Raw genomic sequence first — 18,415 nt, 5'->3', positions numbered from 1 at the left:
ATGTGTCGGAGCCCCATCCACACGCTTGCTGTTTGTCACAAACACCGCAAACAGCAAACGAAGCCCCGAACACCAACCACAATTACCCAACACAAACAGCCATCCACATGCTTGGCGAACGTTCATTCCGAATCGGCAAACACGGCGGACGACGCATAGACTAGAATACGAGGGGACGACGAGCTATTACTTTCGGGTTGACATATTTTTATTATATAAATTAAAGCAAGAGAATAAAAAAAGGAAAAAAAAAGGTAAAAATACATAGAAATCGTACAATGTACTGCTTTATTTGGGCTTTAATTAAAAAAGGTTTTATATTTTTTTTTGATAAGCCTCCAAAAATTACAGAATCGTAGATGCTGATCGATCAGACATTTTTACGCTTTGCGCGCCAACAAAAAAGTGTAGCAAGTTGATACGTCCGCCTCCCGCAATGCTAGCGCGCAAACTGACCGCTGCCAGACGTGTGGATACGTAGCAAACTGGCAAGAAAAACCGACACCGATGCCGAACACTAGCCAACACAAACACAAACAGGCAAACAACGACAAACACCCATACACACTACGTCCGTGCTTGCTGTTCGCTGTTGGCTGTTTGCCATTGTTTGCCAAGCGTGTGGATGGGGCACAATTAAAGTGAATTAAAGTTACTTAGGGTGCCTCAGTATTTAGTTAGCGATATTCCTTCCGCCTCTTTTCTACTTCCATGAGCAGCATTATGTTTTTAGAATTATCTACTGACCCCCGAATCCATAGAACGAACTGTCAGTTTACAAAAGGCTAATATTTTTTGACTTCCTAATCATACTCACAAGGAGCCAAACTTACGAGTAGAGTATCGGATGACTCTTGCAAGCCCCTCTTGTAAACTGTTTTGCGCTCTATGAATTCGCGTTAGACCCACAGCGTAGCGGCGTCGTAGCTCGTAGCTGCTACGACGTAGCACGTAGCAGCTACGAGTGTCGTAGCATTATTATTGAATTGGAATTGGTAACAGGATTTTTATTTTCTATACTATCGACTAGAAGAAGACGCTAATACATGGAGGAATGTTTTTTAGTATTTCATCAATAAGGTTATTTTATTCCAGTAATAATAATAATAATATATGGGGACATAATTTTTCATTTCTAATGTTCATTGGGGTAAACAAAATGTTCTGAAGATCATGAAAAGGCATGTGCTAGACAAATAGGCGCTTCTGGCTGGATATTCTCTCCCCGAGGCAATGTTTGGAGAGGCCTATGTCCAGTAGTGCGTTAACGGACTTAGGAGGATGATGGTGAGATGTAAGCTTTTATTTTAAGTATATTAATCTGTCCACCAACCCGCACTTGGCCAGCGTGGTGGACTAGGCCTAAAACCCTTCCTTCATTGGAAGGAGACCCGTGCCCCAGCAGTGGGAACGTAATGGGTCGTGATGATGATATTAATTTGTAACTACAAGCAAGTACCTATAACTATGTAGCTTTCTTGAAATGGTGGTAGACTCACAATCTTGACAATCGACAATTAATTATAAAACTTTACGTTGAATAAAATGATGAAAATGAAATGAAAATAACATTACAATATCATTGACTATTTCTACAATCCACACATACATTCAGCTCTCACTTAAAATGCATACAAAGCAGAGGCTCGTCTATTTCCATCCAGCGATATTCCTAGAGCGGGCACAATACAAATGGGCTAAGTGGCGTTTTTATATAAAAACGCGGAAGATCTGGCTTCATTCATCGATAGTGGGCAGACGGCGCGGGGCGGGCGCGGGGGTGGGGCGGGGCGGGGCGGGGGCGGCGCGCGGGAAGCGATACGCAGTTAGTTCGTACCTAGTTGCGCGCCGCTCGCGACGTGTAACCTGCCCGATGTGGCAAGACCTCATCAATAACCAGACTTGTGTGTCTCTGTGCATCGTGGTGACTTGGCTGCAAGTGATCGAGTGGTGGTGCTGTGACGTCCTCAGGTGGACTTTGGATTGCCTCTTCAATTACCACTGCGTTTAACGCGGTCCCTATGTTACTTCGCTGCTATTAAGGTACCTTTTGTTTTTTTTTCTTATATCTTTAAATATGTTTATTCATGAATTGAGATGTTTAAGTAAATATAGTTATAAATTTTGCTGAAAATGGACGAATAATATGCAACTGAAGCAAATATATAAAGCACCTTTGCTCTATATATTTGCTTGTCCTGAAAAATATTTGTAAACAAACCTTCAATGACATTTTTGGCCTGGACCCCACACAAAGCTTCCCCATGCTTTCTTTGATGATCTTGAAATATGAGGCATAATTGGGGTAAAAATATTCAGGTACTAGTGGGTGGATTGACGTGTTTTGGGGTAATTTCTCCGAGCGGGGGCGGGGGCGGGGGCGCGCGCCGCCGCACTAGCCGGTATTGATCCGTGCTACCTACATTATTATACACAATACCATACCTTTCATACTTACTGTATTTGGGTAGGTATGCCACCTCCTACGATGTTAACTTAAAACTAGACCAAAGCGTATTCAGGGAGAACTTAAATAATTTAGTCAAAGATGATGTTAAGATGTAGGATATGCAAAAATGTTATAAGAGAAATAAGATAAATAATTAATAAAAATCTTAGTAACATTAAACTAATTTAATACGAACCTATACCTACCATTTACAAGTATAACGCTTATTTCATACCATATTTCCGATACATATAGGTACTTTCAGGAATTCCAAACTCCCACATTTTCTGGGATAACAACGAAGACGTGTATTGAAATGCATCAATGCATGACATGCATTGAAATCTCAAATGTGCTTTTGCATGTAAAATATATGGGATTCAAGTTCGTTAGGATCGTTAGGAGAGGCCTATGTCCAACAGTGGCTGACAGAAGGCTGAGAGAGAGAATCTCTTATAGGTACTATAAATTTTCATGTTTCGTTATTAGATCGGTCGTTATAAAATGTTTTTTTATTTATTTCATCAGCATATAAATAGTTTCCTGAAGCTATTATAAAAATAAAATTAAATTAATATTTTATTATGTAAATAACATAGTTTGTTCTAATAATAAATGCAACTTTCAGTGCAGCCCTGCCTTCCTATTGTTTACCCTTCTGTAACAACAAGATTACGTAATTTTGAAAATTTGTCTTTATTGATAACGTTACCAACTTTAAAAACCGTAAAAAATAGGTAAAACTCGTATAAAACGAATCGTCTTTTGTGCAAACTGCGCATCGTGTTTTCAGGGTTTACCGTAGGATTCCTGAAACAAAAAGGAGCCTTAGTAGCTTATAACCCATGACGATGATGATAACAGCCGATCATAACCAACAAATCTACAAAAATACCCATTACAATACCATCCATACCACCTACTACGGGATAAAATTTATCTTACCACGCAAGGCCGTTGGAAATCTGCCTCTATGGAGGGCTAGTGGGATGAATGGAGGGGGATCAACAAGTAGGCAGCGGCGGCGGCGACGGCGGCCCGCGCATGCGCCGCGCGAGGCAACATGGCCGCCACACTACCCTCTCTGATTGATTACTAATCGGGGTGGGACTTGAGAATGGACCTGTTATGTAGATTTCTGTATTTTTAGATAACTCCACTGATTAATGTAAATGTGGGTTTTGAACTATGTTGGATAGAACTGTACATGTACTTGTTACGCATCGCATCATTTTGTTTGCCGTTATGATATACCTAGAACACTTGCCGCCATTATTGAATGCTGGCGTTGCACTACTACAAAATATGTTATATTAATATAAAACTTACAGCTAGCAACAGTCTAGGTAATATTTATTTGAAAATTAACTAATCATTATTTTTTTCTATGGTTCGTTATTTATGTAGGTAGACCATACAAATAAAAACAAATATTTTATTTTGTAAACTGGTGGTACTTTAAAAGTTAGAGGATTTATCCAGAAGAAAGGGTCAGGTTTTTTTTTAGTTTCGTTGCCGTTAATTGTGTGGCCTACGAGAGCTACGAGTCGTTGGCTACGAGTGCTACGACGTAGCGCGTAGCAGCTACGACTGTCGTAGCATGTGGCATTAGATTCGTCATAAGTTGTAAAGTTGTAGACGTACATGTCTTTAAAAAAACATAGTTTAAACTAAAACTAGCTTATATTTTCTTACTTTTAACAATTTACTACGTTATAATTAAAGTTAAAGTTTAAACCTAATTTACCTACTTTTAAAGTACACTCGCACTGAAAATACTGAAATGTAATCTGAAGTGGTACTATATGGTTTATTATTGGTGTATGAGTTGCAATAAAATTATTTACCAAAATAAGATTAGTGTCGTTTTCGGGATGGTATTATAAAACTTAGTTTCTGCGGAAAAGACCACCGTAATAGATATTATAGGTTGGCTGCTACGACTGATATTTCTTTAAATAATACATGTCTGCGTCGTTGGACAGTCTCTTATTATGAACATTATGTGGCAAAATCAATGAAAGTACACATGGTGATGCTTCCGGATTATCAGATGCACAAACAAGGACAGGTTGCAGATTGTGCTGGGTTTTGACGCTCCTTGGGAAAAGCTTATATTTATCAGTAAAAAAAAATTATTCAGCTTAATTCCTGAAAAACAAAATTGTCTCTGACTTCAATAATCTGGGTGGTAGCCGTACGAGTAAATACGCCGTACTTATGTACTCGACCATATCGACTATGACGTGTACGCGTCCTTCACAAATAAAAAAGTTCATCTAGCCATATAAGTACGCGTACTTACTCTTACGTTTATTTCCCACTATAGAGTATTGCTATAGAAGAGCTATAGATCGCATTCAGTGGCTTGCTTTGGGAGGCCTACGTCCAGCAGTAGACTGCTATTATAGATTGATGACATACAGTATACACATGCTCACGACTGTAATCCCCGAAGGGGTAGCCAGAGGTGACTCGCAGGCTTGTCACCCACTTTTCGCTGTACATTTGTACTCACGGGATAAGTCGCGAGCCGTATCGCCGTTTTGTCGCCGTATAAATCGGTAAATGATGTTTTTTTTTATTGACGATGATGATGACAGTATTGACCGCCCCTACAGCCCCGCAGGCTCGCCATGCCGCCGCCAGCGCCGCGCAGCGCCCCCGGCACCTAGGAGCCCCGCGACCATCATGTGGCAGTCCGTTGTCGTTTGCACCCTTTGTTGGATTCATGGTGAGTTGGACAGGTTTTTAGTTAAAATTGTAAACTAGAGTTTCTTCACATAAACGCGATATGACGTCGCGTCGTGCCACTCTCTCCATCTCTCCCATTGAATCTGAGAGTGGAAAGGAGACGTTTTCACGAAGCGACGTTGTACTCGTATCTACATATCCTCTACGTTACTCTCTCCATTCTTCGCTTTCGTAAAATTTTGAGTTGTGGATGTCGATTAGGAATATGCAATGTTACAGCACAAAGGTGATTTAATGATTCTGTAAGAAATCGATCGCAAGCTCATCGCTCAATAAACGTTAAAATATAAATGAACTGGTTATATCTTACTTTGAAATCAATCTCCCAGCCCACTTTTTTATTTCAGAATAGTCTGTGCATCACAAACATAAAATGATGCTGCTCCAACTCCATAGTATACTTACCTAAAAAGATTATCCACAAAACTATACAAGCTGTAGTTGTTCAGAATAACCCCATGCGTCTCAATTTTTCGGTTGACTATACCACTAGGTTTAAAAACGCTTCCTTCATTGGAAGGAGACCCGTGCCCCAGTAATGTTCATGAAATCATGGGTCGTGATGATATAACTTTTGCTCCACCCTACAGAGCTCCCCTCAACCATCGCCGAGCACACCAACAGCTCGGCGGGGGAGCCGCCCGACCTGCGCTCGCCCGTGGGGCGTGTGCCGCCGCACCAGCCGCCACTGAGCGCGCCCAACCCCGTCGCGCCCGCGCCCTTCCGCCCGCACAGCCCGTACACGCGCGTGGAGCCCTGGAACCGTGAGTTTTGGAGTTTTATATGACACGCCTTTGCCAGGGTAACGCACACGCGAAATACAACTTGTTACATAAAATATGTAGAAGGTTATTCCAATAGACTATAGAAGTCGCGATCGGAAAGGGTACCCAAAATCTGAGAGATATTCGCAACTTTATGGCAACACGCGTTGGAATTAGCTTCAGTGTTGAGGGAAAAAATAAGCCAACCTTCTAAAGGAAATGGAAAGGAAAAAAACTTAATTAGTCATTAAACAACAAGTTCTACAATAAATAAAACCTTGTTGTAGGTACCTCATGGCCTTGTTAAACATGGTTCTATCGGTAAAATAATCAATTTTAGTTTAGTTTAATTCCTTTGCTTCCTTCAATTTTGTTTTACCTTTACATGTCCTGAAAACCCATAAATATAATATATCATGTAAAATCTTGTTTACCCAATAATTTACACTTCAATAAACCACCCCTTTCATCTAAGTATTATGCATAACGTGTGTTGAAATAGTTGACGTTTCCCCTAGATCGTCCGGCATACGACACTAAGCTATCCCCAGTGGTCGCCGAAGATTTCGAGTCTGAAGATGACGACGGCGGCTGCCACCAACCATGCAACAAGGCCAGCTTCTCATGCCAGGTACTTGTGAACCCTCGACATCCTTAGATGCAGAAAGTATAAGTTAGAGGAAACATAGCTGCTAAATAGATGGAGCTATTCAAATAACCTTAGTTGCTGAAGCGATCAATAGGTTACCTAATTTCAGCACTTCAGTATTGACGTTGTATTTTGTATTGTATCGTAGTAGGTATTTTGATTCAACTATCCTATACCCATGAATCTCATGATCAAAATGTGTTTGCGCTGGAGTAGCATTCATATTTATTTCTCGGAAAGGTTTGCACGACGTGACAGAAGTTTTGCATCGCACAGTCTCAAGAGTTAGCGAGACGGGGAACTTTTGTCACGTCTTAAATGCGCCCCGTGCTAGCTCTTCTGGCCCTACATGTATCAAGTACCCTTGACCACCCCCACTATCCCCCCCAGACCTCCTGCACCTGCATCGCCATGGAGAAGCGGTGCGACGGCGCCGCCGACTGCCCCGACGCGGAGGACGAGGCGGGCTGCGCGCGCGCCTGCGACGAGCTCGAGAACCGCACGCTCTGCTCCAGTGGTGCTGTGTGTATAGCGCTGGACTGGCTCTGTGATGGGGACAACGACTGTGGGGATTTCTCCGACGAGACGCACTGTGGTAAGGACGGGAGCTTGACAAATTGGTCCCATAGATGCTAGGTTTCTTCCTCCCGGTAGAATTGTCAGGTTTGTAAAAGCCGTTGACCTGGTAAGACACAAAAAGATCGTTGGTGGCAGTGGTAAAATGCTCTAGTTGGCCTCCGCTTGTTGATAACCGGACGCGGAGGACGAGGCGGGCTGCGCGCGCGCCTGCGACGAGCTCGAGAACCGCACGCTCTGCTCCAGCGGTGCTGTGTGTATAGCGCTGGACTGGCTCTGTGACGGGGATAATGATTGCGGGGATTTCTCCGATGAGACGCATTAACGCATTGGTAAGAGTAGGAGCTGGGTAAATTCGTCCCATACTCATATATGCATACATGGGTATTATTGGGTATCTTCGAAAGTGGGATGTATATAAAAGACCTTGTAGAGTGAGATGTGACGCATTAAGGCCAAATAGATATTGTATTTCAATGTTGAATGGGCAATGGTTGCCCTCCCTTTTGCCATAATTATAACCATAAGGGCAGTAATTAGCAACTAAACATTGATTAAGTTCATCTATCGCTTATAGCACACGTCTGGGTCCACCATTTCTACACCCAAAAACTACCCATGAACACATCCTTCAATCCTCAACACAGAACCTAACACACCTACTTTTCCGCAGTGAACTGCACTCGGGACCAGTTCCAGTGCGCCAACGGGCTCTGCATCCACAAGGAGTGGGTGTGCGACGGAGACAACGACTGCCAGGACCATTCCGACGAGCAGAACTGCACCAAGGGGACGTGAGTACTAAACTATTACTATAAACTAAATACCTACATTAAAAAAAACATACATACAGACGAATTGAGAACCTCCTCCATTTTTCGAAGTTGGTCAAAAAACGCAAATGCGCATCCCGTAACCTGCAGAACATAAAGGCTCCTCCAAGAATGTGACGTTGTTATCGTAATCTCGGTGCCGCAGGGTTTATTGCCACGGTGAATGGATTAACTATTCAGATTAGGTGTGTCTCGTTGACTGCCCAGGATGCGTCGGACGGATACATATATAAAATAAGACTCACGAGGCTTCTTTAATACACCTCCTGCAGAAGTAAATCTATACCCACTAAAAAACATTGGACCTCAGTCTTATTTATAAATGAATCTAGATTGTGTTTTCATCTATATTACAAAAAGTTATATTGAGACATATTTATGGGAACATGTTTCAAGGTGAAGTGTGAATGTTGAAGTAGAGCAAAAGAGTGAAGTATTTTCCTCTGAGAAACAAGGTGAGTTTCTCAAGTGGATTTATAAATCAAACCTACGTGAGTAGGTGTAACATGTTCAGTCAGAAATAAATTATGTAATTTTAGTTCGACATACATAAATTATAGCTCATTGTACAGATATATTCTCGCTTGAATGGAGATCCATTTAAGCGCGACTATATCCGTCCGCATACTATTATCTACATTTCAATTCGTAAATTTAAATTTTAAAACGTTGATTGTACCTGTAGTGTGACCTGAAATAGAACGGGGAGGTCGACGATACATTTACATTAGAATAGAAAGTAGGTATTTCTTCCTCTTTTATGTTTTTACTATCTTCTACTACTTAAGTATTAGTAGAAATAGAACAATATTTAATATACAGTTTATGTAACAGGTATACAGAGCTAATAATACTATACAATAAAATAAATTTATGTTTATCTCCACATTTTATACATTGACGTATTAAATAGCTATAAATAGATGCAAAATAAATCACAATAGAGAAATCTCGATAAAGTTTCATGGCGACAAACAACACAATTACCATCGTCTATATTTAGCCTGAATAAACTCAATCAGATGCTATTGCAGCCCTGAACTGAAGGGCGCGGCCGTGAATCGAACCTACCCTAATACACACGGGAAATAACAAGGTTAAACAATAAAATACTATTCACATTTCATTCAAACAGATAGCGAATAACTTCACAAGTTAATAAGTAGCCTTGCATTTGAAATAACGCTTCATCGAATCTGAAATATATCGCTATTATATAGATCGGTAGGTATAGTTCTGTGTATAATTGTGTATTTAATTTAGTATAATAGGATATTATGAAGCGCCTATGTATTATCTAATCTTCCACACATTGCAATTATAACACCTTAACTATTAATGTAGCCTATTATGGACATCATATAATTAATACCTACTGTGAATGGAATTGGAATAAACAATTTATTATGATTGATTCCTTCCAACTCCATGTTCGCTGGGCGTGAATGACTTGTTATGTAACGTATAGGTACGTAAGCTCTAAGAACTAAAACGGTAGTAAGTAAGTAGGTAGGTTACGTAGGAGTTCATATCTACGTACGTAACTAAACTGTTCTATTTTCAAAGTGTCTTAGCATGTCACTTGCTATTCAATCTACCGCCTACATCTATCTATTCTTATCAAACACACAGTGAATAATTGCGATCTTATATCGGGTATTGTTAAGTGGGTCGGTTGTTGTGGCTGACTAATTCTGATTTTTATGTTTATTTCTGATGGATTAGGACTGACGGATAGCTCTACATAATAATATATATTCCTTTGACCAACCACCAGTTAACGTGTCGACCGTTAATGCTTAGTCCTTCCTCTAAATCTCTACGCAGTTATATCATCCGATAACCAGTAACATAACGAAGTACCAATTAAGTATCTTCAGTATTAAAATAAGGTTTTACAGTATATGTGTTTTATTAATGTATTGCCTGGGCGGGCGGCGATCAATACGCGGGTGGGCGGGCGGAGGCCGTCGCCATGGCAACCCGCCCACGGCTCGTTCCTAGTATTTACAGGCGCCGCCAGTGGGCGAGCTTATTATAGAACTGAGCGCTCCACGCGATCTCTCGGACACTGAAGACACCTTCAATGACGTGCTCAATAATCCTATAGGCTATATAAGCCTCCTGCTACAGTGGTATAAGGATATTTTGGCGCGTGGATGACATTGAAATGAGGATGTGTTCAGTTGTTGCGCGTGCTTACGTAAGATGTAGATATGACTCTGATGATTAAACGCGCGATACAAGCGATAGAAATCCCGTGTAGCAATGTACGATTAGCAATTGAATGATTCAAAATTCTTTATTAAGTTTACATAGTCTAAAAATACGATTTCTGAACCTTATGTTTCACAAAACCTGTAATAGTAGAGCCCAAATTATGTGCTTGTTGGTACGTGGAAATTCTTCTTAGTTCCTGAATCTTATTATGCTCTTCGCTGTTTAAGGTAGCATTTGTAAGGCAGTGAGACGCTTTCAGCATTCAAAAAATTTCCACAGGTTGCGAACCTAAACTACACCTAAAATACATTTTTCATATAAACTACCTATTTATATTTTTATACAATCAATATGTTGTTGGATACCATCAAAATAAATTGTCCCAAATATATACTTCAAAGAGTTTCGCCTCCATTCAACCACCCATGGAAACATACATAGATCAAGGTGAGAGTTCACTTGAAGGACATATCATACCTATTATATCGTTTGGATTCTATTTATGGTACTGCTACCTTTTTACATACATTGCCTATATAAGGTATATTAAGTAAATGCCGTTGGTGTTTAGTTATTCAGGTGATTGAATACGGGAGGTTTATATACCGCTTATGAATGATTAAAATAGAGATCTGCAGTTTTTTAAAGATTTTGTAAATGTAGTTATTCCATCCAAAGGTTGTCTGGTAGAGATTGCTATAATCAAGAAGCACCACCATTGAGTTGGAGAAAGGAACAAGAAGCTAATGTTGGCATTAAATCTGTCTGCCTCTTTCTGTCCGCATACTGTCATAGCAAAAAAACAAAACAGTCAAGGTCGAAGCTTAGCTTAAAGTTCCTCTGTGCAATTCAGCAATAGATATTGACTTATATTACTAGCGTAAGGATAGGGCCAACCGCTCAATGGCACTCTCGCGCTGGCCCCAAAATTTCATATATCTGTCATAATTTGTTTTAATTAGGGCCAGCGAACGGGTGACATTTTGGCGCATCCTTACTTTGAAATCATTGGCAATAGTGAATCTTCTAACAACAGCACTGCTGCCCTCAGATGTCGCGAGAACCAGTTCATGTGCGGCATGGGGGAGTGCATCGCGACGCACTGGCGCTGCGACAAGGAGGCTGATTGTCCCGACAACTCCGACGAGGCTGAGTGTCGTGAGTACCTTCTGCTACCGTACCATCACCGACACATTTATTAAATATCTGTCAGATCCATGGAAGTAATAAGTACTTACGTACAAGTAAGTCAGATCATCTAGTTACGTCAGATTTGACAGGCGAGCGACGCTGTTTAAGGATTGCTAATGTTCGGTGGTGGTAATCCCACTGTTTACTTTAATTACAAGTTGACTAAGATCTAGGTATCGTGAGTAGGTACCCTTTGTGAAGCACCTGTGTTGAAGTTTCTTCAGCAGGATTTAGTTGCTTCACGGTCTGTGTAATGAGCAGCTATCTTCAAATAACGCAGTTTAGGTTCAAGGTTCTATTCAAAGTGGTAATGGAGCGGATGGATATATATATATATAGTATTCGTATATTACTATTATATACCTATATAGTATTCTGAATATACTTTTAGCTCATGGAATTCTATGGAATGTAGTGAACTAGAGACGAACGATATAGCCATGTATGAATAAAAGCTCCATATAATAATATATCCTTGTTTCCCGCAGCCATCGACTTACTCCGCTGCGGCGAGCACGAGTTCCAGTGCAACAACAAGAAGTGCATCAACAAGGAGTTCCAGTGCGACGGAGACAACGACTGCGGCGACTGGACCGACGAGGACTCGTGCCCCATGCTGCCCGGCAGCTGCAACTCGGGCGAGTTCAAGTGAGTGTTACTACTCTATGATATGGCAGGGATGCAGTTTTCAAAACACCATGTGTGAACTCATCTATCACCCCAACGGTTATGGATTGTTTAGTCGATATAACCGACTCTTTGCTATTGTAACATCGTAGGTACATAAAATTCAGATTTTCGAGACCATGTTCTTCTAAGCGTGACGGTGACCACATTTACAGCGCGGTGAAAGCCAGTCAGATTAGTGTCAGTCGCCGACTGCCTATGCCGGTGCCGGTGCGTTGGACATATAAGAAACAATATGTTACTCCAGCATTATAATATTAGAACCTACTGGCACTATTTGGTAATCAAACCTCAACTGCACCCCAGATGCAGCGAAGACAAGTACATTCCCGACCTGTAGCGCCTGCTGAACATATGTATAAGGAGCTGTTGATACACACCTCCCGAATGATTTTACCCATACCACCTGGCTAACAACTAACAACCCTCATCCCACCCCCAGATGCAGCGACGGCAAGTGCATCCCGGAGCGCTGGCGGTGCGACACGGAGCGCGACTGTGCTGACGGAGGCGACGAGCTCAACTGCGAACCTCACTCCATGCGGAACTGTTCCAGTGACGAGTTCACTTGTGCTGACCGGCGGTGCATACTGGTGAGGAGGTTGAATAGAGTCTTTATGCTATGGGATGCTTATGAGAGTTTAGTTGTCCAAAGTCCAGAGCAGCTTTACACTTGTATAGCCGGGGGATATGATGGATGCAAAAATATTTCGTTACTGTGAGCTTCACTCACAACATCCCGGAGCGCGACGGTGCTGACGGCGGCGGCGAGCTCAACTGTGAGCCGCACTCTATGAGGAACTGTTCCAGTGATGAGTTTACATGTGCTGATCGGCGGTGCATACTGGTGAGGGGTTTGAGTCAGATCTTTGTTATGAGAGTTTAGACTTTAGTTGATTGTTTGTCCAAAGTCCAGACCAGCTTTACACTTGTATAGCCGGTGGATATGATGGATGATGCACAAATAATTCGTTACTGCTGTGAGCTTCACTCACAACATCCCGGAGCGCGACTGTGCTGATGGAGGCGACGACCTCAACTGCGAGCCGCACTCTATGCGGAACTGTTCCATGATGAGTTTACCTGCGCTGACCGGCGGTGCATACTGGTGAGGGTTGAATGGGGTCTTAAGGCTATGGTTAGATTTTAGGTTCCTGGTAGGCTGCGCGCTTTAGTCTCTCCTTGCGCAAAGTATGTACACTCATCATACTAAACCGATATGCCGCCACCGCGCCGCCGCTAACTTAGTCGGCGGCAAACAGTTTGCCTACTGTGAACGCAGTCTTTATCAGCAGTCAGTTACCTTTAGGTCTCTGCTTATTAGTTGCACCCTGATCCATTATTTAAATTAATTATGTGATTTTAATTATTTAGTAAATGAATCCATTCCTAACAGAAAACCTGGATCTGCGATGGCGTGCGCGACTGCACAAACGGCGAAGACGAAATGAACTGCAAAGTCTTTTGCGAAGAAGACCAATACACCTGCAAGAACGTCCAGGAAAACCTCGTGAGCAACGCCTTCCGTAGCTGTGTCAATAGGAAACACGTCTGCGATGGGATGAGGGACTGTCCCAAAGGAGATGATGAGGAGAAATGCCCTATCAAACGGAAATGTGAAATAGATGATCGGTGCGAGAAGACCTGCATCACGACTTACGATGGGCGTCAGGCTTGCGCTTGCCCGCTTGGCTTCTTATTGGCTGAAGATAAATTCAGGTACTCATTTCATAAATTCATCTCTCTTTCGAACATAATTTTGCCTCTTAAAATTTTGATATCTAAACGCTCGATCGAAACACTATTACTTCTCTATACCCCCTCAAGTCAGATAGTGTCACTAGAAGACTATCCCCTAACCAAGACCCTCTCTTTCAGTTGCCGCGACATCGACGAGTGCATGTACGAACAGGACCCGGTCTGCTCGCAGACATGTTCCAACACGGTCGGCAGTTTCCGCTGCGGATGCATGACGGGCTACGTGCTGCGACCTGATGGACGGTCCTGCAAGCCTACTGGAGAATCACCTACTCTGCTGTTCTCTAATCGGATTGGGATTCGACAGGTTTGTCAGATAATTTCTTCTCCACGTTATAACTTATACTTAACTTGTGCTGAGGATGCCCTGTGGCTGTGGCGCTTTTTCTTATAAACGCCTTACTTGTTGGACTATGATGATGAGAATTAAAAATCAATTAATTTTTAAGGTATTTCCGAATTAGGAATTTTTGTTTTTGTTTATTGTTTATTGTTCATTTATTTATAACATTTCTTAATAATACATGCAGTGCTCTTAAACCTATTAAGGTTTGAATGGGCACTCATCACTCATGGTTGCCATTCATAGTTAGGTAGGTAAGTATTATGTAGGTATCCAAAGGTACGATACAATATTAATATGGGTAGGTTCTTAAAACAATACAAAATGTAAGACCAATACATTCATTCCGGCATTTTTAGGTCAGGCTCCTTCAAATGTTATTTTGTTCATCAGGTATGGCTGACTGGCGATAACTACATGTCACTGGTGAAGGGACTTCACAACGCAGTAGCTGTGGACTACCATTACGAGAAGAAGCTTGTATTTTGGACCGAGAACAACTTAAGAGTCATCAGGGTTGCACAGATGAACAATAATAACGTCAGTGGTAAGTATCACATTCGATGTCACCTTAGGCGAGCTGCTAGGTCATCTACTGGCTTTCAGGCGTGCATTTAAGTCTCAGCAATGATAAACACCACTTGTATTTTAAATCCTTGATTATTTTGCAGACGTAATCCGCTGGGGTCTAGAAACTCCCGGGGGGGTGGCAGTGGACTGGATCCACGACCTCCTCTTCTGGACGGACTCGGGCACGCGGCGAGTGGAAGTGGCAACCCTGGACGGCTCCCAGCGGGCGGTCCTTGCGGCGAATGACCTGGACAAGCCTCGAGCTATTGCAGTTCATCCTGGTGATGCCTTGGTGTTCTGGACTGATTGGGGTACGTAGATTTATGAGCAAACGAGTTCCCTCCACCAGCTAAAGGGCTCACTGATCTCTGTCCCCCAATATTATAGTAATTCAAGTGAAACCAACTTAAAATACTGGTATCCGAAAACCTTTACTTTGTTTCTTAAAAACTTTAGTTTTACATTTTGCAATGCTTTTAAATTACTTAAACAAATGTCAATAAATAATTTTGTTATGCTTTGAAATTACTTAAACAAATGTCAGTAAATAATTGATAATTGCAGGTCCAAATCCCAAAATAGAACGTGCTGACATGGACGGCAATAAACGCAAAAGCGTCATAGTGGATCAAATATTCTGGCCCAACGGCCTCACTATCGACTACATGGACTCAAGAATCTACTGGGCTGACGCTAAACACCACGTCATTGAGAGGGCTACCTTCGATGGTAGAGACAGGAAAAGGGTAAGATTTTGTTATGTTTCTATGACGTTAACAAATGTAATTGGGGTATTATTTGTATATTTAAGTACTTAGATACCTTATTTATATCGGGACTTACATTGATGCGTCAAATTACAACTGGTAATGTGTTTCCAGATAACCAACAAAGGCCTGCCTCACCCATTTGCGTTGACGCTGTTTGAAGATGCGATTTACTGGACCGACTGGCATACCAAGAGTATTTCCACCGTCAACAAGAAAACTGGCATGGGAATACAAACTGTTCACGTGGATCTTAATGTTCCTATGGATATACACAGGTAATTAATTAATCATCTTATTAATGTGAGTATAATATGTCATATAGACTGCAACATTTACTCGTAACAGAACAACGAGCCGCTCTCTGATACGTTGTAGTGCATCATCCTTTTACGAACTTTTTATCATTCTTTTGTCACATGACACCGAAATGCTCGATATAATGGGTAAAATCTCACCTTTAGGGTATTCCCTATGTTAACAAAAGTGCATCTCTAACTTCACTTACTTGATCCGCCATGACTTTAGCTGGTAATGTGGTAGCTCCTAAGATATTTGATTAACATTTACGTTTCTATTCCAGCTACCACCCCCTAAGACAACTGAAGACATACAAGAACCGCTGCGGGTCCAACAACGGTGGCTGCTCGCACCTCTGTCTGCCCAACAGCAGCGCGCACTCGTGCCGCTGCCCCGTCGGCTTCAACCTGCATGCTAATGGGTGAGTCACTTTCTACTCACATGATGAATGTAATGGTTATTATAAATTGACTTTGATTAGCTGATGCCGCCATTGCAGTAGGATTCGTTATTCATCATCGTATGACATATTCTATACTTAGGGCGTGGCACCATTGCTGCAGTGCGTCGCCATGCTGCGTTGGTTTCCATTATATTGTAAGACTGATAATTTTTGGTGATTCACATAGGTGGATTGACATTACTTTCACGGATTTAAATCTGTACATTTTGATACCTGTATAATTTTTTAGAAAGAAAGAAGGAAGAAAGAAAGATACATTTATTTGACACACTAAGACAGAATAATAAGACAAAAAAAGAAAAAAGAAAAAGAAACAACAACAAAATAAAGAGAATACTTAATACAGAACAAACAAAACAAATTTTACAAGTAGGTATAATCAAATAAGTAATAAAATAAACAAATTGTATTGCCACAGCCGAACGTGTGAAGAATCCCCTGAGAAGCTGCTGCTCTACGCGCGCCGCAAGGACATACGACTGAAACAGCTGAACCCACGGAAGCAGCTGGATTCTTTGGATATGGTGAGTGTTATTATTATAATCAACCTCCTTATAAAGTCTTACCTTTGTTTTACAATAAGTATTTTTTGCCTTTGTGTCGTTACTGCTATATTTTCCGTGGCCTTACGCATTTTATCAATAGGTACTGTAAGTTTTAGAAAAACCCTTTATTTCTGTTCGATACCCGCATAATATTTAATTATTCCCGCCTATTACAGCTCTCATTTACAATTCAGTGAAAGCCATTTAATTATTGGATCCAGCTGCCTTTTAACCCTACCTTGCTAGAATCTTCTGCCACTTCTATCCCTTCCCTTCCGCTTTGACCGTAAGACCTGGAAGTACTAAAAACACTCTACACCTATTGGTGGCCGACCAGGTGATCCCGGTGGACAGCATCAAGTCTGCCGTGGCGCTGGACTGGGACCACAACTCCAACTCCATCTTCTGGACCGACGTGGACAAGGACACCATCAACCGAGCCTTCCTGAATGGATCGCACCAGACCGTCATCGTTGGATCTAACTTGAGTGAGTATTAGATTGATTAAAAGATATTGAAGTTATTAAATAAGTTATTAGCTCCTTTGGTCTCTAATCAGACCCTTTTATATGTGTATAGAAATATTTCTAAGAACCTAATGACAGAGCGTTGTGGCGTTCCTGGGAGAAGCTTATGTCTAGAATTGGACAATAATCACTACCTAAAGGCTCGGATACAATAGTACATAGCGACATCACATTCAAAAAAACTGTGACAGTAGGGACAGGTTTTCACGATGCAACTTCGCAACGCATTGTTGCGTTCAAGCCTGAAGCATCACACTCAAAGGTTCTTCGAATAAAATCTAGCCTTGTTGTCAGGTGTAGATACATTTTTTCCTTCAATAGTTTAACACTTCACGTTACTCCAGTTTCCCCGGCCGGCCTTGCCTACGACTGGATCACAGACAAGCTGTACTGGACGGACGCCGGCACCAACCGCATCGAGGTCGCCAACACCGACGGCACCATGCGCACTCTGCTCGCCTGGGACCATATTGACAAGCCGAGAGACATTGTTGTCGACCCTAAAGGTAAGGTTTGTTTGGCTAATGCTGAAGATAATTTTGAGGTTGTAAAATATGAAGGTTATGGTGTTAAGCACTAACCTTTGGAACCCCGAAGGGTGGTTTCCTCCTAGACAAACTTAGCTCTCTCTGTTTTCCCTGTATACAAACGATTAAATAAATAAGCCAACCGCATCGAGGTCGCCAACACCGACGGCACCATGCGGACGCTGCTCGCCTGGGACCACATTGATAAGCCGAGAGACTTCGTTGTTGATCCTAAAGGTTAGTGAATTGATTTTGACAAACATATTATTAGGGTCCGAAGTGTTTATTTTAAATGACCTTGTCTCTAACTACTACCTATTTCTTAAATGTTTCAAGGTGATGACTTCAACATTTGTTTAGAGAATAATGAGGACGAGGTTGAGGTTTATGATGTTCAGTTTTTCACTATAATCACCTGTTACTAGAGCATATTTGAGGAGATCTTAAATATACCCTTACATACACTGTGTTAGATTTTGGTGATAACGTGGT

General features: G+C 41.7%; 1 protein-coding gene across 1 annotated transcript in view; it reads left to right on the top strand.

The window, feature by feature from the left end:
* Positions 1 to 1,816: 1,816 nt before the first annotated feature.
* The window catches only part of LOC105390832 (low-density lipoprotein receptor-related protein 4), a 28,091-nt gene continuing 11,492 nt past the window's right edge, over positions 1,817 to 18,415 (top strand). Inside the window, exons 1-19 of the mRNA XM_048624977.1 lie at positions 1,817 to 2,043; positions 5,071 to 5,183; positions 5,794 to 5,967; positions 6,486 to 6,598; positions 7,007 to 7,211; positions 7,866 to 7,986; positions 11,297 to 11,403; positions 11,925 to 12,084; positions 12,566 to 12,716; positions 13,520 to 13,842; positions 14,002 to 14,188; positions 14,618 to 14,771; positions 14,896 to 15,105; positions 15,359 to 15,540; positions 15,676 to 15,839; positions 16,145 to 16,282; positions 16,743 to 16,848; positions 17,207 to 17,357; positions 17,741 to 17,902. Coding sequence (XP_048480934.1) covers positions 5,141 to 5,183; positions 5,794 to 5,967; positions 6,486 to 6,598; positions 7,007 to 7,211; positions 7,866 to 7,986; positions 11,297 to 11,403; positions 11,925 to 12,084; positions 12,566 to 12,716; positions 13,520 to 13,842; positions 14,002 to 14,188; positions 14,618 to 14,771; positions 14,896 to 15,105; positions 15,359 to 15,540; positions 15,676 to 15,839; positions 16,145 to 16,282; positions 16,743 to 16,848; positions 17,207 to 17,357; positions 17,741 to 17,902 — 2,851 coding nt within the window. The 5' untranslated portion in view covers positions 1,817 to 2,043; positions 5,071 to 5,140. The remainder of the gene's footprint in view (positions 2,044 to 5,070; positions 5,184 to 5,793; positions 5,968 to 6,485; positions 6,599 to 7,006; positions 7,212 to 7,865; positions 7,987 to 11,296; positions 11,404 to 11,924; positions 12,085 to 12,565; positions 12,717 to 13,519; positions 13,843 to 14,001; positions 14,189 to 14,617; positions 14,772 to 14,895; positions 15,106 to 15,358; positions 15,541 to 15,675; positions 15,840 to 16,144; positions 16,283 to 16,742; positions 16,849 to 17,206; positions 17,358 to 17,740; positions 17,903 to 18,415) is intronic.

Source organism: Plutella xylostella, chromosome 13 (genome assembly GCF_932276165.1).
Source record: "Plutella xylostella chromosome 13, ilPluXylo3.1, whole genome shotgun sequence".
In the NCBI taxonomy this organism is placed as follows: Eukaryota; Metazoa; Arthropoda; class Insecta; order Lepidoptera; family Plutellidae; genus Plutella; species Plutella xylostella.
This window is presented reverse-complemented; position numbering and strand designations above follow the sequence as displayed.